The 26,436-nt window shown below is 45.8% G+C and overlaps 1 protein-coding gene across 1 annotated transcript in view; it reads left to right on the forward strand.

The window, feature by feature from the left end:
• The window catches only part of LOC137013778 (ADP-ribosyl cyclase/cyclic ADP-ribose hydrolase 1), a 220,447-nt gene that overhangs the window by 170,768 nt on the left and 23,243 nt on the right, over window positions 1–26,436 (forward strand). Inside the window, exons 6-7 of the mRNA XM_067377706.1 lie at window positions 6,506–6,579; window positions 10,038–10,130. Coding sequence (XP_067233807.1) covers window positions 6,506–6,579; window positions 10,038–10,130 — 167 coding nt within the window. The remainder of the gene's footprint in view (window positions 1–6,505; window positions 6,580–10,037; window positions 10,131–26,436) is intronic.

Here is a 26,436-nt window from a genome sequence, read left to right on the forward strand (position 1 = left end):
GTGGCGGAGGGAGTTCTGTGCGTACTCGGCCCAACCCAGGTACTGGTTCCAGGAGTTCTGGTGGCCATGACAGAAGGTACGCAGGAAGCGGCCTATCTCCTGGATCTTGCATTCCGTCTGCCCGTTCGACTGAGGATGGTATCCCGATGATAGGCTGACGGTCACACCCAGGAGCGAGAAGAAGGCTTTCCAGACGTAGGAGACGAATTGGGGTCCTCTGTCGGAGACTATATCTTCAGGTATTCCATAATGACGAAAGACGTGATTAAACATTAACTCAGCAGTTGCCATAGCGGTAGGTAGACCCTCCAGGGGTATCAGACGGCAGGACTTCGAGAAGCGGTCTACCACCACCAGGATGCATGTGTTACCGTCAGACTCAGGGAGAACTGTGACGAAGTCCACTCCCAGGTGTGACCAGGGTCTCTCAGGAACGGGCAGAGGTAGGAGCTTGCCGGTGGGAAGATGGCGTGGGCTCTTGGAGATGGCGCACTCCCTGCAGCCCTGCACGTACCTTCTGACATCGTTGGCCATGTTGGGCCACCAGAAGCATTGTTTGAGCAACGAGAGGGTCTCATTGACCCCCACGTGACCAGTGCCAAGTGAAGAGTGGGTATTGTGCAGAAGTGGAGTGCGACGTGCCCTTGTGACGTATTGCAAGCCTTGGGGGCAACCCGGCGGAGTGCGTGTGGAGGCATTGGAGGAGGGAATGGTTTCTTTGGACCACTGGATGGGGTTCACGAAGATGGACTCCGGCAGGATTGTTTCAGGATCTTCAGGCTTTTCATCAGGAGAATGGAGGCGAGACAGGACGTCGGCTTTGGTATTTTTTGAACCAGGACGGTAGGAGATAGAGAAATTAAACCTTGAGAAAAACATGGCCCAGCGAGCTTGGCGCGGGTTGAGTCTCTTGGCAGCCTTCAGATATTCAAGGTTCTTATGATCAGTGAGGACTTGGAAAGGATGAGTAGCCCCCTCCAACCAATGCCTCCACTCCTCAAGGGCAAGCTTGACGGCCAGGAGTTCGCGGTCACCGATGTCGTAGTTGACCTCTGCCGGGTTGAGCTTGCGGGAGAAGAAGGCGCATGGATGGAGCCTACTTGGTGTCCCCTGCTGCTGTGAGAGGACCTCTCCCACTCCTGTGGTGGAGGCGTCCACTTCCACGATGAATGGGAGTTCTGGATTGGGGTGGACGAGGAGGGGAGCGGTGGTGAAGGCTCTTTTCAGGGTCTCGAAGGCGTTGGTGGCTTGTTGGGACCAGGACAGAGACTTGGGCTGATTACGGAGTAGGTTGGTTAATGGACTGACGATGGTGCTGTAGTTCTTGATAAACTGGCGGTAGAAGTTGGAGAAACCTAGGAAACGTTGGAGTTCTTTGATTGAAGATGGAATGGGCCAGGACTGAATAGCGGAGACCTTCCCCTCATCCATCCGGATGCCACTGTGATCTATTACGTACCCCAGGAACTGGACAGAGGGCTGGTGAAAGGAGCACTTTTCAGCTTTGAGGAAGAGGTGGAAATGCCGTAAGCGTTGGAGGACCTCCGCAACGTGGTGGCGATGTTCGGCCAAGCTCCGGGAGTAGATGAGGATGTCATCAATATATACCAGAACAAACTTGTGTAGAAACTCCCGGAGCACCTCGTGTATAAAGTCCTGGAATATGGAGGGGGCGTTGACCAGGCAATACGGCATGACGAGATACTCGTAGTGTCCGGTGGGCGTGACAAAGGCGGTCTTCCACTCGTCCCCCTCGCGTATCCGGATGAGGTTGTACGCGCTGCGGAGGTCCAGCTTAGTGAACACAGTGGCACCACGGAGATGTTCCAGGGCCGCTGGGACGAGGGGAAGCGGGTAGCGGAATTTGACGGTGATTTTGTTGAGGGCACGGTAATCAATGCAGGGCCTCAAGCCTCCGTCCTTCTTAGCCACAAAAAAGAAGCTTGAAGCAGCAGGGGAAGTAGACGGGCGGATGTAACCTTGGTTGAGGGCCTCTTTGATGTATGCCTCCATGGCCTTTTCCTCTGGTATCGACAGGGGGTAGATGCGTCCCCTGGGCACTGGTTCACCCGGTAGCAGATTGATGGCACAGTCCCATGGCCGGTGTGGAGGAAGCTTGGAGACGCGTTGCGGGCAGAAAACGTCACTGAAGGGGGCGTAGTCCTGGGGAACATCCACGGAGCGTTTCTCGATGGGGCTTTCAATAGAGGTTGCGTTCATGGAGAGAGATTCGGAGAGTGGAGACCTTGGAACAGGAAGCGTTGGGAAGCAATCTGGGAAGCAGTGGTCGCCCCACTTCAGGACTTCGCCCGTGCGCCAGGAGATGGTGGGATTATGTTGCTCGAGCCACGGGCGCCCCAGAACCACGTCAGGGGTGGATTCCTCCAGAACCAGCAGATGTATCTTTTCGGAATGTAGAATACCCACGCCGAGTTGAATGGGTCCCACACAATGACGGATGTTCTTATGGCTCAGGGGTTTGCCCGTGATGGAGTGGATTTGATAGTTAACCGGAGACGGGGAGATCTTGAGCTTGAGTTGTCGACAGAGGGCGCCAGAGATGAAATTTCCTGCTGACCCTGAGTCGAGGAGCGCCACCACTGGAACAGAGGTATTTGCAGCAGTAAGGATTACAATAGTTGTGAGTGGTTTCATTTTCTGAATGGAAGGGAAAATAGCACTCACCACGGGCCGAGGAGGACGGGTTGGGCATGTGGAGAGAACATGCCCCGGAGATCCACAATATAAACATAAGTTCAGGGTTAATCTTCTTTGTCTTTCATTGGAGGTTAGACGTGAATGGTCAATTTGCATAGGCTCGGTGGCTGGTTCTGGGGAGCTGACGGGTTCTGACCGGCGGAGGAGGTTGGTGGCAGGCGACTGGCCCTGGTGCTCGAGGAGACACGACTGCATACGAGAACCCACGCGGATGGCGAGTTGGATGAAGCGTTCAAGTCCCATTGAGTCCTCGTATGCAGCGAGATGCAGCCGCACGTTGGGTTCCAATCCTTGTTGGAAAGAGGTGATGAGGGCTTGTTCATTCCATCCGCTGGTGGCGGCTAGCGTTCGGAACTGCAAGGCATAATCATTTACAGAGAGATTCCTTTGCTTTAGATTATAGAGTTTCTCACCAGTAGAAGAATCCTTCAGAGGTTTCCCAAAGACCTCGCGGAAATGAGAGACGAACGCCGAATATGATTGGACGACAGGGCCTTTCTGAGTCCATAGGGAATCTGCCCATTGCAGGGCCTTACCTTGCAGTTGCGAAATGAGGAAAGCTATTTTTGCTGTGTCGGTAGTGTAGAGGTGCGGCTGCATCTCCAGGACCAGTTTGCATTGAAGAAGGAATCCGCTGCATTCCTCCGCCGATCCTGAGTAAGGCGCCGGTTTGGCCATGGGACTGGCGGTGAATGCTGGTGAAGGAGCGGTGACGGAGGGTGCGGGAGCTGCAGCGGTGGATGGTGATGATGAGGATGGCTGTGGTGTGAGTGCTCGGCGCAGTGCATCCACGAGCTCTTGAAACGGGTCGTTGGTGCTCATGCTGTGAAGTTGGTATGGTCCGGTCTTCTGTTACAACAGAGACACGGAGGCAGAGATAATAACAATCCAGGTGAGTTTATTTCACAATTAGCAGAGCACTGGGTGATGAATAGTAGGTAATGGGAAGATGAGAGATGAAGAGAATATAATACTGTCCTGATTCTGTCTTGCAGATGCTGATGATGGAAGGAACTGACGGAGACACTCACACACACAGGCAGGTAAGTACACACGAGGAGCAGGAGACAAGGGAGCTGGAGGAGACGTCTGGAGCAGGTAGATATGGCGTTGGGAGTCCTTAAGGTAAGCATACATACTAGGTAGTGCAAACGAGACCGGACAGTGAGTGTGTGTGAGTGTGGTGTCTTTATACAGGTGCTAATTGCGGTGCTGATGAGTCACAGGTGGCGGTGATCAGTATGCTATTATTATTGGTATAATAATAATAATCGCAAATACAATGTAATATCAATTGCAGAATAATATAGACAATAATAAAAATAGTAAATTAAATAGTGACTAGTACAATAATAATAATATAGTATTGGTATAATAATAATAATAACAACAACAACAAAATGCTATATATTTTCCATCAGTCTCTTGGAAACGGTGAGAACAGTGCACTGACAGGCTCTCCTCAGCTTTCCTTGAGGCTCGCTCAGCCAGCCCTGGTTGCAATGGGCTGAAAAAGAAATAAAAATATAAACAAATCACCATTTAATGGCAAACTTATAAATAATGTAGATGAGTCGGGAAACTTTCCTTCTAGCTACTGTCTCCTCAACTCGTTGTCTTTGTGAAACCTCAAATGTGTGAAAAGCTAGCCAACTAACGTTACATTAAGGGTTAGATTAAGATTAACAAAATATCAGTCACCTAACGAGTAGCCTACTTGTCATAAAAGTCGGTTTTAATAAAATAGAGATGCATATTTAAACTTTATTTTATAAAATAACATAAGCTAAAACTATATTAGAAATCATGTAAACTCATCTCTCAACTTTCACAGCTAACTAGTGACATCGCTAGCTATTTTAGTCTGACTGACTCCGGTGGCCAGCTACTATCAATTATATAATGACCAAATACAACCAGAAACAAATGTTAAGTCTTACCTGTGAAAGGTTATTCCCCGAGACCGGTTTTCAATTGTGCAGCGATTTGTACAGCCCCAAGAAGCAGACGAAGCAGGCATTTTTCTCAGTTCCAGTTATGAGCGTTATGGGAACGTTGCCCCGCACAACATGGCGGCGCCGTTGACGTACGGTCCAGCGGCTAATGGGGCGTCTAGTGTTTATTATATGTCTATGTGTTAGGACCCACACAGACCACAGGGTGAGCACCCCCTTCTGGCCTCACTAACACCTCTTCCAGCAGCTTCCTGGTTTTCCTAGGAGGTCTCCCATCCAGGTACTAACCAGGCTCAGCCCTGCTTAGCTTCAGTGGGCAAACAGTCTTGGACTACAGGGTGATATGGCTGCTGGGTAACGAAGCAGCCATATCACCCTGTAATAGATAAACAAAACGGTCTTTTGTAAACAAAACAAGTCCAAAAAGGATACATGCATGAGATAACCAGTGGAACAGAATAGCACAACCACTTATATATATTACCATATATATATTAAGTGGTTGTGCTATTCTGTTCCACTGGTTATCTCATGAGTTATTTTGCATGAGTCCTCTATGATTTCTAGTTTATATGGTTATTCATTAGTTCCTCACCTGTTCGTAATTCCTTTGATTTCTCTGTATATGAGCTTTTAGATTTCTTAGTTCTTTGTGTGGCATCAATGCATTACGTGCTTGAATTAGCATATATATATATATATATATATATATATATATATATATATATATATATATATATATATATATATATATATATATATATATATATATTGTAAGGCCCGTCTAATGGGCCCAATGACGGTTTCCCATAGGACGGGGAAGGTTAAGGCATGTATGTCTTTTCAGCGTCTCTATTAAGTTCACTTAATTTTACTCGTTTAATCTGACTCCAATTTTAAATGATTCTTATTCTTAGGTTGTGCTTCCAATTAGAAATTACTCATTAGTTATTCATTAATTTAGATATTTGATTATTCAGATTATCTTATATCTTAAATTATTTCGTTCACTGCAGTCCCGGTATCGATTTAGAAGAGTCACTTCGGCCGACTGAGTGCTCTTCCCGGACACAAACTCGTCAGTTCTGACCTTAAACATTGGATGAAGGGTAAATGTCTACCTTTAACCTAACCCTATGGTTGCATACTGTAGATGTGTGGGGGCAAGGCGTTGTCCTATGCTATTCTTTTAAGATCTTCTCTCCAGATAAGCTTTATTGCTCTATTGCAGGATGCTTGATCTTAGTTTTCATTTAGCATGAAAAACAAACCTTTCAATATATATATATATATATATATATATATATATATATATATATATATATATATATATATATATATATATATATATATATGCTAATTCAAGCACGTAATGCATTGATGCCACACAAAGAACTAATAAATCTAAAAGCTCATATACAGAGAAATCAAAGGAATTACGAACAGGTGAGGAACTAATGAATAACCATATAAACTAGAAATCATAGAGGACTCATGCAAAAAAGAAGATGGCAATGAGTGAAAATGAAACCAAAACCGAACAAAACAGAATGAGACCATAACACTTATGAATCCAAATGTTTCCATAGTTGCATGTATTAGGATACTAAACTATTTATTATGTAAACAAGGCTTTGTACTTCACTTGTGTCCCAATATCCATGTAAAACGGCATCCTTCACATGCACAAAATGAATTGTACTGTAGGATTAGGTGTTTAGGTGGGATTAGGATTTTTGTGGGAGTTTAGGATTAGGCAATCTTCTAATAGTTTATCAAAATGGAACGAAGGTGCACTAATGTATTTCATTGATTTGAAACTGTCTTTACAGTTTGCAATGGCAGCATGCGGAAATATTACAGTCTTGCTAAATGGATCAATTCATCATGCTTTCAACAAAAAAAGGTGTGTATGTTTACTTTTCTAGCTATAATGTGAAATGTGATAAGTATAATTTTGCCTCTTTGATCTTTAAAATTCATTTGATTTCTGCAGTTTAAGATGTTCTTATTAAAAAAATAGCTTCTTTAAATAATTATAATGGCCATAAACTGAATTGCTTAGTTATGAACAACATAAAACAAACAAACAACAAAAAAAAACACTTTTTTAGTAACCTAAATAAAAATTCTAATGGGCTGTTTCTATACAGTAGTTATATTTTCTGAGATCACAGCAAACCTTTTCGAGACAAGGATCACAAATATACAGTATATCTTCATACAGCTTTATGTAAGATCTTCATCTTGTTTGATCCCAGGCTGAGCATGTAATCCATCTACTAGTGTTGTCAAAAGTACCAACTTCAGTACCAAGTCGGTATTGAAATTTAAAAAATGTGAGGCTTTGAAGCACTGTTGAGAAGTTTCGTATGCACCTCTGATTGGCCATTGTTCACACGCTCATCAGATATGTCTGTGATTGGCTACAATGATCAACGCTTCAAAATTATGATGTAAATAGTCATCAATGATGCTCTTTCACTGAGCGCACATGGGAGCATTTGAAAGCAGGCGTCTATGGGCAGACCGGTCTTCTGATAGATGCCTGGTTTCAAATGCTTCTGCTCCTGCTTTCAAAACGCTTTCAGATTCAAATGCTTCTGTGTGCTTTCAAACTCTCCCATGCTTTGATCATTGTAGCCAATCACAGACATATACGTTGAGCATGTGAACACAATGGGCAATCAGAGGTGTTTACAAATCCGCTCAACAGCGTCAAATTTATAAAATTTCAGCATGGACTTTGTACCTTGGACTTTGAAGTCGGTACTTTTACAAAACTACCATGTACCTTGTAAATTTGCAATAATATTTAGAATATTTAGGGTTCAGTACAAGTCACTTGTATTATAATGTTGACCACAACTAAAAACACAATGTTTCTTTTAAGAACTGTTAAGGGAATGGTTCTTTGGGAAACCCAAAATGGTTCTTCAATGTCAACACTGTGCTACACTGAGTAATGAACAATATACATGTTTAAAAAAAACTTATTGACCTTTTCAAGGTAAAGAAATGTATTTTTTTTTTCCTGTGACAGCATAGTTTTATAGTCATAAATTAAAAAACACAGTCAGACAGAATGCCTTTTTTGAATTGGCAACATTTTAAATTGGCAAAATTTTCGCAGTGAGAGGTGCCTTTTATAAATTGTTTTCTATTGGCAGTGAGTGTTTTGCATGCTGTTTAAAAAAGGCAGTGCAGTGCGCCTCGTGTTTTCAGACCTGAAAAACGTGTTCTGTCTGATCGGGGCCTCAGGCTCCATTATTGTTTATTTTTAAATCAGCAACATTTGAAATAGTGCCTCGCTTTAAGCCGGGGACACACCTAACGATTAGCTGAAACATTCTAAGACTGAACTAAACACACATAACGATTGTTTCCTTCAACTGGAGCCGATTTATATACTCACACATGGAATTTGAACGACTGTAATCGCAGACTGAATGCAACTGGCTCTGACTGGACGCGTTTGAGCGCGATCAGTCATAAGTGTCAATTTACATTCATCATTAAGTGTGTGCATGGCTTTATTAGCCATTGAACTAGTATAGTGGTTCCCAATCCTGGTCCTGTAGTACCACCAACACTGCACATTTTTTACGTCTCTTTTATCTACATATTTGAGGGCTGCGTTTGAAATCGCTCCCTATACCCTTAAATAGGGCACTATTTGAGGTAACAGCCATTTGTAGTTGTGTCCGAAATCATAGCGGACATTATCGAGTGCACTCGTTTAATCCTGTAAGGCACTGCAAAAACAAGTGTACAACTGATGTACACTCTACGCCTATAGAACACCCATAACGCACTGTAAGGGTCGTGAAAGAATTCCTGCATCTCGCCAGAAGATGGCACCCGCAGCTGAATCATATGCATCCATTTTCCAAACCGTTGGTCCAATGTGAGTACGGTGTAATGTCATACAGGTATAAATTCCTTTTGATTATTAAATTGTTTAAATAAGGTTTAAACATAGTTTCCATGACAGTTCAAGATAAAATTATTTCATTACTACTGGAGCTCCCAGTTTGCTAAGTTTCAAATGATTATTAAACAGCAAGCACAAACTATGCAAAAGTTAAAGCCCTTCCTGTGCACTCAGTGTCCGAATTCACTCATTCGTTTTCATTCACTCCTTCAAGTGGACTATATTAGTGGAATCAATGTAGGGAATGGTGAATGAGGGTATAGGGTGCGTTTTCAAACAGAGCTGAAGTCTTGGAGTCTTTACTAATGAGCTGATGTGTTCAGTCAGGTGTTTGATTAGGGAGACATCTAAAATGTGTAGTGCTGAGGGCACTCCAGGGTAAGGTTGCACCAGTCATTAGTAATTTCTTACTTAAATTGGAACATAGTCCACACTAGAGGCTTAGTAACTACAAGTCAGTTTGTAACTCAGTACTTTATTTGGTTGCAGCTTTTGTTCTTGAGGCAGAAAGTAGGTAGTAGGTCATAAGCTCTCCGTAAAGTAATGCATAGTCACAATATTAGGTTTACCCTCAATATTCCAACAGCAGCCTTTAAATACGTGAGCAGAATTTGTCAATGCTGTGTATTTCATTTTATTATTCTTTCTATCTTTTTCCTTACATAACTAAAGGTGAAAATAAGTTAAATTAAATATGATACTACTTAATCGTGATCATAAGTATTTTATATACAGCATAAATAACATTCAGAAACTGTATTTGAAATGAATAAGGATCAATATATAAATACTGATACAAAAAATACCATGTAAGAAATGACTTTTTTTTTTATTGTGACTGATTTTATATGACATGCACAACACAGACCTATGCACACAGTGGCACACTGTTTAGGACCGGTTCATGTTGAAGAGCTGCTAACAAAGTAGTAATGTATTCACATAATGTTCTCCTTTTTAAAATGTAAACAAGTGTAAATGTCAGCATTATCATACATGTCTAAAGAATTGTAGTCTGTCAGGTAAAACAAGAGCTTATTGATTAACAAGAGCAGTTCAGTCAGTCTACTATTTTATTCCAACCATTACTCCTGATCAGAGGCTTCTGAAAATATTGAGTTTAAACGTAGTAAAAAAAATAAATAAAAAAGAAAAGTTGTAACTTAGTACCCATTTACATCAAAATTAGGCAAAGTTGTAACTTACGCACAGCTGGTGCAACTGGCCCCAGGACCTGGTTTGGGAATCACTGAACTAATACTATGATATACATCATAATTATCACAAAATTTTATCAAAACCATTTTGGATTATATAGAACATTGTTTGCATTTCACCCTAAACAGTGTGTGGATTTTTTATTTATTTTTTTAAATAAAGTATGCATTATAAACATATAAGCATATTATTATCAAGTGTTTATTTCTCAGCATGTTTGGCAGTGTGGAACTGGACAATCTAAACCCAAGGATGGTCACCCATGTTTACATTAAAGTTGTTTACAACCTGGAGGGACCCTTTGTGTAAGAGTACATTTCTTCTTGTTCACAATATGATGCACACTATGATTAATATACAAACACATTTTCTTGCACAATGTGGTCACTTCATGCATTTTTTACTGATTGGATAGCTATCCGATTTGTTAAAACTATTCCATTTACACTTGCCCACATAAATGTCTCCACAAAATTAATATAATACCTATCTTCAATTCCCACGATGTATGCAAATTTAAGAGTTCACATCAGCGAAAGCAACAGTGAAGTGAAGTTTAATTATCATTGGTTAATTTTATGATTAAAGATGGCACAGAAAGCAGCATCAAAAGATAATTTACTCACTAATCTTTAATGAAGATAATTGTGTGTTGAGCTTCAAGATGCAGTACCAAACTTTCAGTTTCATTTGCAGCAGTTTTGTTTGCTGAAAGGATACTCAGCTACTCATCTGCAGTTGGAAGAGCAGCATGCCTCTTTAAATGCGGTTACCCGAATGAGACAACAAGAATGTTGCAATACCCGAAAAAGCTGAAATCGGCCTATTATGCCCCTTTTCACAAGATGCAATATAAGTCTCTGGTGTCCCCAGAATGTGTCTGTGAAGTTTCAGCTCAAAATACCCCACAGATCATTATAGCTTGCAAATGTGCCCTATTTGGGTGTGAGCAAAAACATGTTTTCTTTGTGTCCCTTTAAATGCAAATGAGCTGCTTCTCCCAGCCCCCTTTCCAGAAAAGGCTGGAGCTTTAACAGCCCATACTTCAGATACTCAACAACAACAAAACTGGAGAATCTCATGCAGCCAAACTGTCAGTAGCGGTCTTCAGCCTATACATTGTTTAGACCGTCCACTTGGATCCGAAAACCCAAGACCCGAGCGGGTTCTGATCCAAAACTTTGACGAGGGCCTTGGACACATGTCGGGTTCGGTATCATTGGCCTTTGGTCTTGGGTAATTTAAAATAAATTTGCTTTTTCCGAATGGACCCGAGAAGACAAGGGGCTGTATTCACAAAACATCTTAAGGCTAAAAGTAGCTCCTAACATGCCGATTTAGGAGAAACTCTTAAAAATAATGGGCGTGTCAGTCCTAATTTTAGGAGTCCTAAATTTTTGCTCTAAGAGTATTTCACAAAGCATTTTAGTGCTAAAACTAGCTCCTAAGTAGGGCTGAACGATATTCTGTTTTAACATCGACATCGCGATGTGTGCGTGAGCGATAGTCACATGCGATGTGAAGGGTAGTAGCCCATGGTGTATTAAGAGAACGGTAGCACCAGGGTAGCACAAACACGAGTTTGTTGTATGGCTTGTTGCTGGGGTGACATGCACGTTCCGCGTGCCTGCACAGTGATTGGTTCGCTGTGCCGCTGCTCACCGCTCACAGCCAACATTCACTGCTAAAAATGTGTGACGAAGAGGATCTGCCGCAAAAAAAATGTTTTTGTACCAAAAAGAAAGTCGAAATCATCTATTTGGGACTATTTTGGCTACAAAAAGGAGGATGTTGACCAAAAAAGAGGTACTTTGCATGGAGTGTCGTAAAGTTGTGGCCACAAAACAAGGAAACACCACCAATTTGTCTGATCCTTTAAAACGGCACCACAAAGCTCTTTACGACGAATACAAAGTCAAATCTGGATGTCAACCAAAACAAACAAATATTTGTGATGCCTTTGCCAGAGTGACACCTTACCAGAAAGGCTCTCAACAATAGAAAGAAATAACAGACATTTCACGAACCTGTCTCAAGCCTGCAAAGGTTGATAGACTTGTGTTCTTAGCTAAAAACCTTGAGTAAGCAAAGCATACAGCATACATAAGCATGCATGGTCATGATTATGCTAAAGAATACTCAGTTTAGAAGTTTTATTTCATTTTGTTTAGCCATGATTATGATGATGACCAACACTGTTTTACTTTGGCACTTTTGCTAAGAAAAGTTGACTTAAAAACAAAAGATTGTGAACCAAAATGCTTATAAGTTGTTTTATAAAAAATATATTTATTTTAAGTTATGTTATGAACCAATCAGGGGGGTTGGTGTTGTAAAGCTGCTGTTTAAATGTGTTCGGCTTTTCCGTTTACAGGAATATGTTCTTGTAGTAGACTTAAGTTCGTAGTGGGGGAAGGAAGAGGTCAGGGATGACGAACAACTGCTGACTGAGTCTTTATTGAATATCAAAACGGTTCAACAGAAGGACTGTGCAATGCACAACAACGAAAATAAACAATCCACAAAGGGCTTCACTCCAGGTTCGGCATACGCTATCCACAAGGGCTTCTCTCCAAGTTTGGTTTACACCATCCACAAGGGCTTCACTCCACGAACCTCGACTCGACTCAGTCAACAGTTCCCCTCTCTCTCACACGCTCCTGCTTCTCACGGCGTTTTATCCTGTCTCCGCGCCAATCACTGGAATGAGAAACAGGTGTTCGTGATTTGTATCCAACCCACTCACTTCGGAACCACGTCTCCCGCTATTCTCTCCGGTTGCAGACCTCGCTGAACCACGCCCCCCTCGCCACATACCCCCACCGCCCGACTCAGGCTGGGGAGCCGTCCGGCCTGCGCCCCCCCCCCCCCCCCATTTCTGGAGAGGAAATCGGCCACGGCCATCCGAAAACACGCGGCCTGTGGACCACCTTGAACTTAAAAGGCTGTAAAGCCAGATACCAACGAGTGATCCGCACGTTGGTATCCTTCATGCGGTGGAGCCACTGCAGGGGAGCGTGGTCCGAACAGAGAGTGAATTCCCGTCCCAGGACATAATAGCGGAGGGTGAGGACGGCCCACCTGATAGCCAAACACTCTTTTTCTACGGTACTGTACTTAGCCTCTCTCTTCGAGAGCTTACGGCTAATGTACAGTACCGGCCGCTCCTCACCCTCTATCTCCTGGGACAGGACAGCACCCAGCCCCCTGTCCGACGCGTCAGTCTGCAACAGAAAAGGGAGAGAAAAGTCAGGAGAGTGAAGCAATGGCCCGCCACATAGAGCAGCTTTTACCTGGGTGAAAGCCTGCTGGCACGGCTCCGTCCACTGGACCGTATCTGGAGCATCCTTTTTAGTTAGATCAGTCAACGAGCTGGTGAGGGCCGAATAATTAGGTACAAACTTTCTATAAAATCCCGCCAGCCCGAGGAACTGTCTAACCTCCTTTTTGGTCTTGGGGCGCGGACAGGTCGCAATCGCTGCCGTCTTGTCAATTTGGGGACGCACCTGCCCATGCCCCAAGTGGAAGCCCAGATACCTTACTTCCACGTGCCCAATTGCACACTTCTTCGGGTTGGCCGTGAGCCCAGCCGCTCTCAGCGATCTCAGGACGGCTCTCACATGCTGCATATGCCGCTGCCAATCATTACTATAGATAATAATATCATCCAGATAGGCAGCCGCATATGCAGCATGGGGCCGGAGAACTTTATCCATGAGTCGCTGAAAGGTGGCCGGTGCCCCGAACAGCCCGAACGGAAGCGTAACAAATTGGTGTAATCCGAATGGCATCGTGAAAGCTGTCTTTTCTTTGGATAAAGGCGACAAGGGGATCTGCCAGTACCCTTTCGTTAAGTCCAGTGTCGAATAAAATCGAGCCGCACCTAGCCAGTCAAGCAATTCGTCCACCCGCGGCATTGGATACGCGTCGAATTTCGACACTGCATTCACCCTGCGATAGTCCACGCAGAAACGAACCGAGCCGTCGGTCTTAGGAACCAAAACTATCGGGCTCGCCCAGTTACTGCTGGACTCTTCTATTACTCACATTTTCAGCATTGCCTCTAATTCGTCCTGAACTACCTTTTTTTTGTGTTCAGGTAACCTATACGGCCGGCTGCGAACAACCACACCCGGCTCCGTCTCGACATGGTGCTGAATGAGGTTGGTACGTCCCGGCAGGGAAGAGAACACGTCTGCAAATTCTGTTGCAATTTGGATAAATCAGTGAGCTGGGAGGGCGAGAGGTGATCTCCCCCCGGGACCAGAGCGAGAGTTTTTTCGCCTCTGGTCCGAGATCATCCTCCCCGCTAATCACCGTCGCCAGCATCACTGGTTCTGCCTCATTCCATTTTTTCAGGAGGTTGAGGTGATAGATTTGACGTGCCCCCCTCCTGTCGGACCGTACCACCTCGTAATCGAGCTCGCCCACTTGCCGTGTGACCTCAAAGGGTCCTTGCCACTTTGCAAGTAATTTTGAACTGGAAGTAGGGAGCAATACAAGCACTTTTTCTCCCGGTGCGAATTTACGTAGGTTAGACCGTCTGTTATACAGTTGGCTCTGTCTGTGCTGGGCCTGTAACAAATTCTCCATTGATAGCCGCCCCAAAGTGTGGAGTTTTGATCTCAAGTCCAGCACATACTGAATTTCATTTTTGGCCTGAGATGGTCCGTCCTCCCAAGTCTCCCTGAGGACATCCAGCACCCCACGGGGCTGGCGCCCAAAGAGAAGCTCGAAGGGGGAAAACCCCGTGGAGGCTTGCGGGACCTCTCGCACTGCGAATAACAGAGGTTCTAACCACTTATCCCAATTTTTGGCGTCCTCTTGTACGAACTTACGAATCATGGATTTAAGCGTGCGATTAAAATGTTCGACCAGCCCGTCCGTTTGTGGGTGAAAGACGCTGGTACGAACCGATTTAATGCCCAATAATTCGTACAGTTCGCATAACGTGCGTGACATAAACGCTGTGCCTTGATCAGTGAGGATTTCTTTTGGAATCCCCACCCGGGAGATTAAGCGAAACAGTGCATCCGCAACACTTTTAGCAGAAGTGTTGCGGAGAGCCACTGCTTCAGGATATCGTGTTGCATAATCAACAATGACTAATGCAAAGCGATGTCCCCTTGCTGATCGTTCTAATGGCCCGATGAGGTCCATACCAATTCTCTCGAAGGGGACCTGCATTAATGGAAGCGGGCGCAATGGCGCTTTTGGGGTGGCATGTGGGTTCACCAACTGGCATTCACGACAAGACGCGCACCACCTGCGTACATTCTCGTGAATGCCCGGCCAGAAAAACCGGGTCATGAGACGATTTAGTGTCGCTGCCTGTCCCAAATGCCCCGCCATTGGATTAGAATGAGCCGCGTGCAAAAGCATTTCCCTGTGGCTCTTTGGCACTAATAACTGGGTTGTATCTTCTTTTGTCTGAGTGTCTTGGGTCACTCGATACAACCTATCTTTTATAATCGCGAAATATGGGTAAGCAAGCGGTCGTCCAGGCTGGAGAGGCTGACCATCAATCATAGAGACCCTATCAAATGCATTTTTTAATGTCTCATCCTGAGACTGCTCCAGGGGAAAATCATCGCGTTCCGGAAGAATTAGTCTTCCGGCTTCACTCAGATCCCCTGCAGCAGAACTCTACGGTCTCTGATCAGTCTCTCCCACCTGTACTCGCGCTTGCTCACCCCGCGTTCTTTTCCCCCAAGAGGCATCCGAGCATAAACATCCCAATAATTGTTTAAACGTGGGCCAATCCGTCCCCAAAATTATCGGATGCCGGAGGTGCGGGTTAACTGCCACCTCAACACTATGCTTTTGTCCCCTAAATTTAATTATGACGGACATTACGGGATATGTTACCACATCCCCGTGCACGCACCGAACCCCAACCATGCGGCCTGTATCCAATGCCCCAGATGAACCAGGGGCGGCCTGTGGATCGTCGAGGACCCGGATCACCGTCCCGATCTCCATAACTGGACATTTATCCACAAAATGATCCGGATCCCCACACCGCCAACAGGCCGACCCAGACCTGCCCGCCGCTCCAGTGGCAGAGAGTGGGCTGAATAGATGGCACGGAGAGAGGGGAGAAGCAGGAGCGGGGTCCGTCCCGACAGCAGGGAGTCCCGCCCCCCTGGGTCTCTGGGTCCGTAGGAAGGTGCCTCGGGGCGGAACACGAGGTGGGCCGGGCGGACGAGACCTAGGAAGAGGGACAGGTCTAGAGAGAGAGGGGGACAAAAGAGAGGGAGAGAGAGAGGCAGCTGGAAGGGGTTCGCCGCCCCCTTGGCACGCCACCAGATGATCTTCCGCCAGTTGGATGGCTGAGTCCAGCGATGTGGGGCGGTGGCACTGGACCCACTCGGCCGTCTTCTTCGGGAGCCGAGTGATGAATTGCTCCAGCACCACGCGATCGACGACCAGGTCCACGTCGCTTCCCTCAGCCAGCAACCATTTGCGGCACGAGTCCCGGAGCTGCTGGGCCAACGTGAAGGGCCGGCCGGACTCACCCAGGTCGAGGGAGCGGAAGCGCTGTCGGTGCGGCTCTGGGGTCCGACCGACCCGCTGGACGATGGCCCGCCGTAGGTCTTCATAGACCAGGAGGTTCGGGACGGGGAGCTTCTGTGCCGCCACCTGTGCTTCTCCTGAGAGGAGCGGGACCAGCCTCATCGACCACTGGTCCTGCGGCCATTTACACGCCTCCGCGGATCTCTCGAAGAGGTCTAAGAACACCTCTGGATCATCCAGTGGACCCATCTTATTTAAGGGCAGGTGGACAGGCACAGCGGGCTGTTCGGTGGGCCCCCGGGGAACCTCCCGGTCAATCCAGCTCCGGAACGCCTCGCGGTCCTCCTGCTGGGTCTGCAGAATGGCTTGGAAACACCGCTCCTGGTCGCCTCTTAACTCCAGCAGGGCCTGTTGTTGTTCGCGGTGCAGGACCGCGAGGGACGCGATGATGTCCGCAAATGTGGCGGTGGACGAAGATTGCATGGCGACGTGCTCACCGTCTTCCTTCCCGGGTTTCGGCACCAGTGTAGTAGACTTAAGTTCGTAGTGGGGGAAGGAAGAGGTCAGGGACGACGAACAACTGCTGACTGAGTCTTTACTGAATATCAAACCGGTTCAACAGAAGTACTGTGCAACGCACAACAATGAAAATAAACAATCCACAAAGGGCTTCACTCCAGGTTCGGCATACGCTATCCACAAGGGCTTCTCTCCAAGTTTGGTTTACACCATCCACAAGGGCTTCACTCCACGAACCTCGACCCGACTCAGTCAACAGTTCCCCTCTCTCTCACACGCTCCTGCTTCTCACGGCGTTTTATCCGGTCTCCGCGCCAATCACTGGAATGAGAAACAGGTGTTCGTGATTTGTATCCAACCCACTCACTTACCAAGCGTCTCCCGCTATTCTCTCCGGTTGCAGACCTCGCTGAACCACGCCCCCCTCGCCACAGTTCTCTAATCTGTTTAGAAGATTTAATACAAAATATATTAAAGTTTTATTTCATTTTGTTTATTTCATATATTTAGCCATGATTATGATGACCAACACCAACACTGTTTTACTTTGGCACTTTGGCTAAGAAAAGTTGACTTAAAAGATTGTGAACCAAAATGCTTATAAGTTGTTTTATAAAAAATATATTTAAGTTATATTGTTGTAAACCAATCGGGGGGGTTGGTGTAAAGCTGCTGTTTTACTTAAAAATGTGTTCTGCTTTTGTGTTTACAGAAATGTTCTAATTTTGGAATAAAATATTAAGTGACCTTTTTGTCACTTAAATGAAATGTGAAATTATTAATATCATGGAATGGTAATTATTGACTTTAGCCTGGATTGATGGCTCTCAATATCACAATATATATCGTTGGGAAAAAAATATTGCAATGTAATTTTTTTCCAATATCGTGCAGCCCTACTCCTAAGCCTGTAAAAACGTTAGGAGTAGTCAAGAGGACTCCTAAGTCACTAAGACCTAATCACAAACAGTCCTAATCAACCCAAAGACACTGTACACCATTGAGGCAACAGCGATAGAGCCTTGGGTGCTGAACCTTTTCTTCATAAATGCAATACATTTTGATTTATAGATTTGAATCTACAATGAGACGCCAAAAAAAATCTTTAACAAATAAATAAATATTGTCTGATTACCTGTGGCAAAGGTTTCACACTTACAAATGATTGAATAGATAAAAAATATATATATGTAATAAGCGTATTTGTTGTGCTTTGTTGTGGAGGGCTCTGAGCTTGGAATTTAGCCCAAACCTAAAGTTCTCCCCATATCCCCAGCCGAGACTGAGGAGCGGGGTGGCGGAGGAATGCTGAAAACTGTTGAAGTAACTATGGGCGAGTCGGCTCTCGTCTGTGTATATATTCCTCCTCTCGAGCTGATTAGAAAGACTGTTTGAATGTGTTTCTCCCAAACTTTGTTTATAAAACCTAATTTGTCCCTTGAATTCTGCATTGTCTTGAGATGCAGACATCCAAGAAGCGGACAATTAACCATATATACTAGTTTAATTAGTGACAATTAGCCTACACTTTAAAACCTTTATGGCAACAATATGGCAACATTTTATTTTTACTTTGGCAACATTTTTATTAAAAAATATTTATTTGAATAGGGCAACATTTGTATTTTAAAACCATTATTTTAATATGGAAACATGACACCTCATTCTACAATATTTCTATGATTAAATCGCTGACTCCTCCCCCATCAGCCAATCACTATATACTCCATAGCAACGAGGTCAACTCTTAGCTTAAGACTTCAGTCTATTCCTTAGTAAAATTTGTCTCAGCAGCTTTGTGAATAGGTTTTAAGAGAAAACTCTTAGCTAAGAACTTTTACTGCTATTTAGGAGAACTCTTTGTGGTAAGATAAAATGTTTTGTGAATACGGCCCCAGAATGTCAGGCATTTAACAAAATTTTATTATTTTTATATATTTTTAAAGCATTACTTCACCCAAAATGAACATTTTGTTATTAATTACCCTCTTGCCATTCCAATCCCCTAAGACTTTGGTTCATCTTCGGAAAACAAATGAAGATCTTTTTGATGAAATCTGACAGCATTCCGTCCCTACATAGACTTCACAACTAGAACTTTGGCTCTTCAAAAAGTTAATAAAGAGATCGTAAAACGAATTCATATGAATTTTCATTTTTGGGTGAACTAACCCTTTAAACCTGCTAAAAGTACCGGGCCAACACAGACTTGTTTTCAGATTCTCGTGTTGCTGCAGGTCTATTAGTCTGTATTTATTCTACAGCACTAAATGCACAGGTTTATTTGACAAATGTTGTGTCCCCTCTGTTGCTATGGTAATCACTGTCAATCATAGACTCGCTGAGCCGTATTAACTCTCGTAATTAAAAGCTTTTGTCACTCCTGAAATTTTGCCATAGCCTTATACGTGCATTACAAATCTTTTCTTCAAATTGTGAATGTATTATAGGCTATATCTACAGAAAGCACCTTTTATAGTGCAATCGACTGACCGAGCTCAGTCACGCGAAAACATCTGTCATAATCAATGAATCTAACTACACACTGCACAACGAATCTCTTATTTATTGTGTCTATGCTTTGCTTGTTTTAAATGAGAGGATTTCCCGTGATAAAATATAATGCCTTTGTGTCATCTCATTTTTACAGAGCCCGTAATGGGACCCCCCCCCCTATCTGAGTGTTGTCCCCCCAAACCCCCCCCCCCCCCCAAATATAATTAATAACCACGCTAAGTATTGTACATAAATTATATAAACGTAAAATAATTATGTAAGTAGTGAAGCAATACAAATGAAAACGGGCGCCCCTTTCGATACTTCACTCGTACTGCGTATGGGGAAAGATCTCCTTTTTCCCCGTTACTGAAGCCTTTTTCAATAACGCAGTGTAACTGCATCGTCATTGGTTCACTCATAGACAAGTTGTTGAACCAATGACGGCGCGGCATAGCCGCTCGACCTATGGCGACAAAGCCCGCAAATATTCCCGCCGAAATGGGCAGGGTAGCTATATAAGCAGGCGCGTCGCCATAGGATTTCAGTTCTCTCTCCTTCAGCGACGACTTCATATCACTCTTCGCTGATCTCCGGCTGAAGCCTTCGCCGCCTGGAAGAAGCTCGCCTGGGAGAAGTTCTCGCCGCCGTTGAAGAGGCTCCCGCAGCGGACTGAGCTGAGACCGCCGAGCGAAGACAGCGCCGGCGCCCTCGCAGACTGCCGCTTCGAGCGCCGCTCTCGAGCCGCCCGCTTCCCGCTTCCGGCCGCCTCTCAGCGCGTCTCCTGCCGCCATCCGGCGCCGTTCAAAGAGCTTTTCCCGCGGCTTAACGTCGCTTTCTAAAAGAGCTTTCCCAGCGGCTCTCGCTGCTCTAAAGAGCTACAATCGCCGTTTTCACGGCGGCGGCGTTGCCTACAATGCCGCGCCACAACTGTGGCACATGCAGAGCCAATCGCTCCGCGGATCTTCGTTCTCTAGCAGCTGTTCACCGCGCCACACTCGTGCCGCCTTCAGCATCTGAGAGCATTCAGCTTATTCCCTGCCGTCTTCCGTCAGGTGAGTACAGAGCTTATTTTTCTACTTTCTCGCTGGCGTTTGCTTCAAATGCCGTCTCCGAACGCGTTATTTGCCGGGTCCTCCCCCGCAAACCGCGCTCGTTGAGGATGCGAGCTCTCGCTCTCTCGGCTGAATTTGACATGATGCTCTCCCCTGACTTAGGCGAGACTCGTGATACATTTTCTATCTGAGTGAGTTTATTTCTCCCTATGTGCGTCGCTCGCCGGTCCCTCCCCCGCGAGCCGCATTAATCCAGATATATGACATGTCTTTCTTCCCTAGCTTGGGTGAGAAACATGTTATATGCTTAATTTAATGGAGCATCCTTCTGCTGTCTGCACTGAGTCTTCTCTATGCGTTGTTCGCCGGTTGTGCCCGCGAGCCGCGTTTATTGAGAAATATAACATGTCACTTTTCCCCCTCTTGGGTGACTCCCATGTTATAAACATTCAGTTTATATAGCAGATTTTTGCAGAAGTTAACAATCTCTCAGCTGAATTTGACATGATGCTCTTGACTTAGGCGAGACTCATGATACATTTTCTATTTGTCTGAGTGTATATTTCATTATCTCAATGCGCGTCGCTCGCCGGTTACGCCCCGCAAGCCGCGTCGATTGAGAAATATAACGTGACCTTCTCCCCGACTCGGGCGAGAAACATGTTTTTATACTGTATTAATGGAGCTGATTCTGCTGTTTGCGCTGAGTTTTTCTATGCGTTGCTTGCCGGTTCTGACCCGCAAGCCGCTTCATTGAGAAATATAACATGTCGCTCTCCCCCTGTCTCGGGTGAGACATATGTTATATATATATATATATATATATATATATATATATATATATATATATATATATATATATATATATATATATATATGTGTATATATATATGTATATATATATATGTATATGTATATATATATATATATATATATGTGTGTGTGTATATATACAGTTGATACAGCGTATTTCTGCCGAGTTTGCTGAATTTCTCAGCGCGTTGCTTGCCGGTTCTGCCCTGCAAGCGTCCTTTGAGAAATATAATGACACTCTCACCTGTCTTAGGTGAGACCTATGTTATTTATATTCAGCATATCAGTTGATGTAGCATATTATTCCAGTCTCTCTGCGTGTCGTTTGCCGGCCCTGCCCCTGCAAGCCACGTTCATGAGGATGTATGCGCTCACTGAAAGCGAGCTCAATGCTCACTTGTGCTTGGTGGAACTAACATGCTCATTATGCTGGACCTCTGTTCATGTGACTTGCTGGCTCTGCCCTGCAAGCCATGTTCATTGAGGTAGGGCGGTCTCACTTCCGACACCGCTCTGTGGAATATATCTTGATGCTCTCCCCGACTCAGGTGGGACACATGTATATTTTTCTCTCTCACCTGTCTTAGGTGAGACCTATGTTATTTATATTCAGCATGTCAGTTGATGTAGCATATTATTCCAGTCTCTCTGCGTGTCGTTTGCCAGCCCTGCCCCTGCAAGCCACGTTCATGAGGATGTATGCGCTCACTGAAAGCGAGCTCAATGCTCACTTGTGCTTGGTGGAACTAACATGCTCATTATGCTGGACCTCTGTTCATGTGACTTGCTGGCTCTGCCCTGCAAGCCATGTTCATTGAGGTAGAGCGGTCTCACTTCTGACACCGCTCTGTGGAATATATCTTGATGCTCTCCCCTGACTCAGGTGGGACACATGTATATTTTTCCAAGAAGCATATATCTGTTTACTGAGTTTCTCAGCGTGTCGTTTGCCGGTTTCACCACGCAAGCCACGTTCATGAGGATGCATGAGCATTTCTAAAAACTAGCCGGTATGCAGGCCCCCCTTCCAGCGGCCCGCCAACCGGCACCATTCAACCCCTTGTCACGCAGGCCTGGCAGGCCATCCCCGGAGTATCAAGGGGGTTCTGGGGATAATATCTCAAGGCTATTCGCTCCAGTTTGCTCGCAGACCCCTGCGTTTTTGCGGGGTGCTTCCCACTTCAGTGAACACGGACGACGCTCACGTCCTCCGAGCCGAAGTGATGTCTCTGTTCGAGAAAGGGCCTATAGAAATGGTCTCCCCTCAGAGAGCGATTTACAGCCATTACTTCCTCATTCCCTAGAGTGATGGCGGTCTTAGATCCATCTTAGACCTCAGACTCCTGAACCTTTCCCTCATGAGATGGAAGTTCAAGATGTTAACGCTGAAACAGATCCTCGCGCAGGTTTGCCCCGGGGACTGGTTCTGCTTGCTGGACCTGAAAAATGCATACTTTCACATCCAGATAGCCCCCCATCTCAGGCGATTCTTGAGATTCGCATTCGAAGGCGTGGCTTGCCATTATATGGTCCTTCCATTCGGGCTGTCCCTAGCTCCTCGCACTTTTACCAAGTGCAAGAACGTGGCGCTTTCCCCACTGAGACAGTTGGGAATCCGGGTTCTCAATTTTCTCGACGACTGGCTCATCCTAGCCCAGTCACGAGCTGAGCTGGAGCATCACAGATCCGTGCTACTCAGCCACATGGAGTGTCTGGGTCTCAGGGTCAACTTTGCCAAGAGCTCACTGCTCCCCAGCTAACGTATAATGTTCCTGGGTGCAGTCTTCGACTCAGCCCGTATGACGGCTGTAGTATCGCCAGAGCACGCTCTGGCCATTCAGCAGCTCGCGGCATTGGTCAGGAACAGAGCCTATCTCCCTCTGAAGTACTTCCAGAGGATGCTAGGGCTGATGGCTTCCGCCTTCCCGGTTCTGCAGCTCGGCCTTCTTACGGATGCGGCCATTGCAATACTGGTTGAAGTTCCGGGTCCCTCCTCACGCCTGGCGGCACGGCCGCCTGCGTTTCGGGGTCAATCAGGCCTGTTAGACAGCTCTGAAACCCTGGATGAACCCTGTATGGTTCAGTCAAGGTGTACCCCTATAGGCGGTGTTCAGAAGAACGGTGCTCTCAACAGATGCACCCAACACAGGTTGGGGTGCTCTTTGCAAGGGCAGACCGGCCTTCGGCTCGTGGTCTCATGAAGAAGCCATCTGCACATCAACTGCCTCGATGTTGGCAGTGATTCGAGCCCTTCGCGCCTTTTAGACACACCTGACGGGACGCAACGTCTTAAGTCCAGTCGGACAGCATGACAATGGTGTCATACATAAATCGCCAGGGTGGTCTTTCGTCCAGCCGCTTATGCGCTCTGGCGAAGCGTCTTCTGGAATGGGCATTACCAAGGTTTCAGTCGCTCAGAGTGACTCACACAACCGGGAGAACAAACTTGGGAGCAGATATGCTATCCCGGAGCAATGTCCCCTCAGACGAGTGGATGCTCCACCCCCAGATGGTTCTCACGATCTGGGAGTTCTTCGGGAAGGCAGAGGTAGACCTCTTCGCCTCAGAAGACAACTCTCACTGCCCAATTTATTTCTCGAAGGAGGACATTGCGCTGGCTCACATCTGGCCCAGCACCCTCCTTTACGCTTTTCCCCCGATTGCTCTGATCTTGCAGATCATCAGATGAATCAGGGAAGACAAGCACAGAGTCCTCCTGGTGGCCCTGCTCTAGAGGAGCCAAGTTTGGTCCTCAGAGCTGTTCAGGCTTTCCACGAAAGCCCCGTGGCCGATCCCCCTGAGACGGGACCTCCTCTCTCAGACGAACAGGACGATTTGGCATCCCCAGCCAGAACTCTGGGCTCTGCACCTCTGGTCCCTCGACGGGAGCCTGCTAACCTCCCCAGGGACGTGCTGAATACCATTTCTCAGGCGAGAGCTCCGTCCACGAGACGCCTCTACGCCCAGAAATGGTCGGTCTTTGTTGACTGGTGTTCTACACGCAACATAGACCCAGTGGAGTGTGACGTATCTCCGATACTGTCTTTTCTCCAGGAGCGTTTGAGTCTGGGTCGCACACCTTCAACGCTCAAAGTTTACATAGCAGCCATTGCAGCATTTCACGCTCCTATTGCTGGCCAGTCAGTGGGACGAAACAACCTCCTGGTGCGTTTCTTGAGAGGTTCTAGGCGATTAAATCCTCCTCGTCCTCTCACTGTTCCCACCTGGGACCTCTCTTTGGTCCTCAGAGCTCTTAAAGGGCCTCCCTTTGAGCCACTGCGTTCAGCTGACCTCAGGCCCCTGGTGCTCAAAACTGCTCTGCTACTTGCACTAGCATCGGTTAAGCGAGTTGGTGACTTGCAGGCCCTCTCCGTGAGCCCTGCATGCCTTGAATTCGGGCCCAACGACTCCAAAGTCGTTTTGAAACCTAGGCATGGCTTCGTCCCTAAGGTGGTCTTGACTCCATTCAGAGCACAGGTCATTTCCCTCTCAGTGCTTCCTCCCTCGTCGGACAAGCGAGAGCTGGAATTGCTCTGCCCCGTCAGGGCATTAAGGACCTACGTTGAGCGATCACAGCCTTTCCGGCAATCCGATCAGCTCTTTATCTGCTTTGGTGGCTGCACCAAAGGGTCTTCAGTCTCAAAGCAACGTCTTGCGTGTCGGATAGTCGATGCTATCACTCTTTGTTACTCCTCTATGGGCCTCAACTGCCCCATAGGAGTTAGAGCCCACTCCACTAGAGGAATGGCTTCCTCTTGGGCCTGGTCTAGTGGAGTTTTGATTAAAGACATCTGTGAGGCAGCCGGCTGGTCCTCGCCGTCCACTTTTGTCAGATTTTATCATTTGGATGTCCCGACCTTACAAGCTCGGTCATCTCGGTATGATCCAGCGGCCTCTATTGAGCTCCGCTTCATGCCACTCTGGGAGTTAACTCCCCTTTTGGTAGTGTAACAAGGGTTCGACGGCTCCAGCCTTCTCACTTGTCCTCTGGTTCCCTCGCGGTGTCCAAGACAAGTCCAGTCGTTCCCTGCCGTGGCACGGCGCGGTTGAATTCGTTCCCCATACACAGTACGAGTGAAGTATCGAAAGGGAACGTACTCGGTTACTAACGTAACCTCGGTTCCCTGAGATACGGAACGAGTACTGCGTTACATGCCGTGCCACGAGGCTGCGGCTTCAGTGTCGTCGCTTCAGTCGAATGACCTGAAATCCTATGGCGACGCGCCTGCTTATATAGCTACCCCGCCCATTTCGGCGGGAATATTCGCGGGCTTTGTCGCCATAGGCCGAGCGGCTATGCCGCGCCGTCATTGGTTCAACAACTTGTCTATGAGTGAACCAATGACTATGCAGTTACACTGCGTTATTGAAAAAGGCTTCAGTAACGGGGAAAAAGGAGATCTTTCCCCATACGCAGTACTCGTTCCGTATCTCAGGGAACCGAGGTTATGTTAGTAACCGAGTACGTTTTAAGTTTAGAAACATTTTGAGTCACCCCTCCCTTGCCTCGCAGTGGTTTGGTCCACCGCGCACGTCACACTCGCGTGTGTGTAGATTCTGTAGAAGTCCGGCGGCGCCGGCGGGAAAGAACAGTTCTACAGACAGATGAGTTCCAGTAAGTCGGCTGTCAAGGCTATTTTATTCAAAAACATCGGATGAAGTGATTATTTTCTCTTTAATGCTGACGGTGCTGAGTAATTAGTCATAACAACAACAAAAAAAGATGATAACTGATGATTTTTTTCCCCCCGTGAGTCCGCTATTGTAGCGATTATAATGTTACCTAGCTTTACCATAGCTTGTTGGATATTATAAGATAAGTCACCCACACCAACAACAATTAACACTGTAAAAAGAATATGTCAACTGTAATAAGGCTAATAGATTTTCTGTTGTGTGTTCGGTTATGCTCAGTGTGTACTCACAAAGACTAAATGGGACGTTGGTATTCATCGTATTTTGGTGACTTGGTTGTAAACAACTTAAAAAAAAAAAAAAAAAATATATATATATATATATATATATCTATATATATATATATATATATATATATATATAAAGATTTTGAAGAACAATTTGGCCAATTTAGTCAGTTTTTTTCATTGAACCAAAGAGAAACAATGAGCATAATGGCAGACTCCATGCTACACTAATAATAGTAGGTTTTCTTCTGTGTAACATTTACATATATTCTTTATAAATAAAATTTTGG

This window comes from Chanodichthys erythropterus, chromosome 23 (genome assembly GCF_024489055.1).
Source record: "Chanodichthys erythropterus isolate Z2021 chromosome 23, ASM2448905v1, whole genome shotgun sequence".
Lineage (NCBI taxonomy): Eukaryota > Metazoa > Chordata > Actinopteri > Cypriniformes > Xenocyprididae > Chanodichthys > Chanodichthys erythropterus.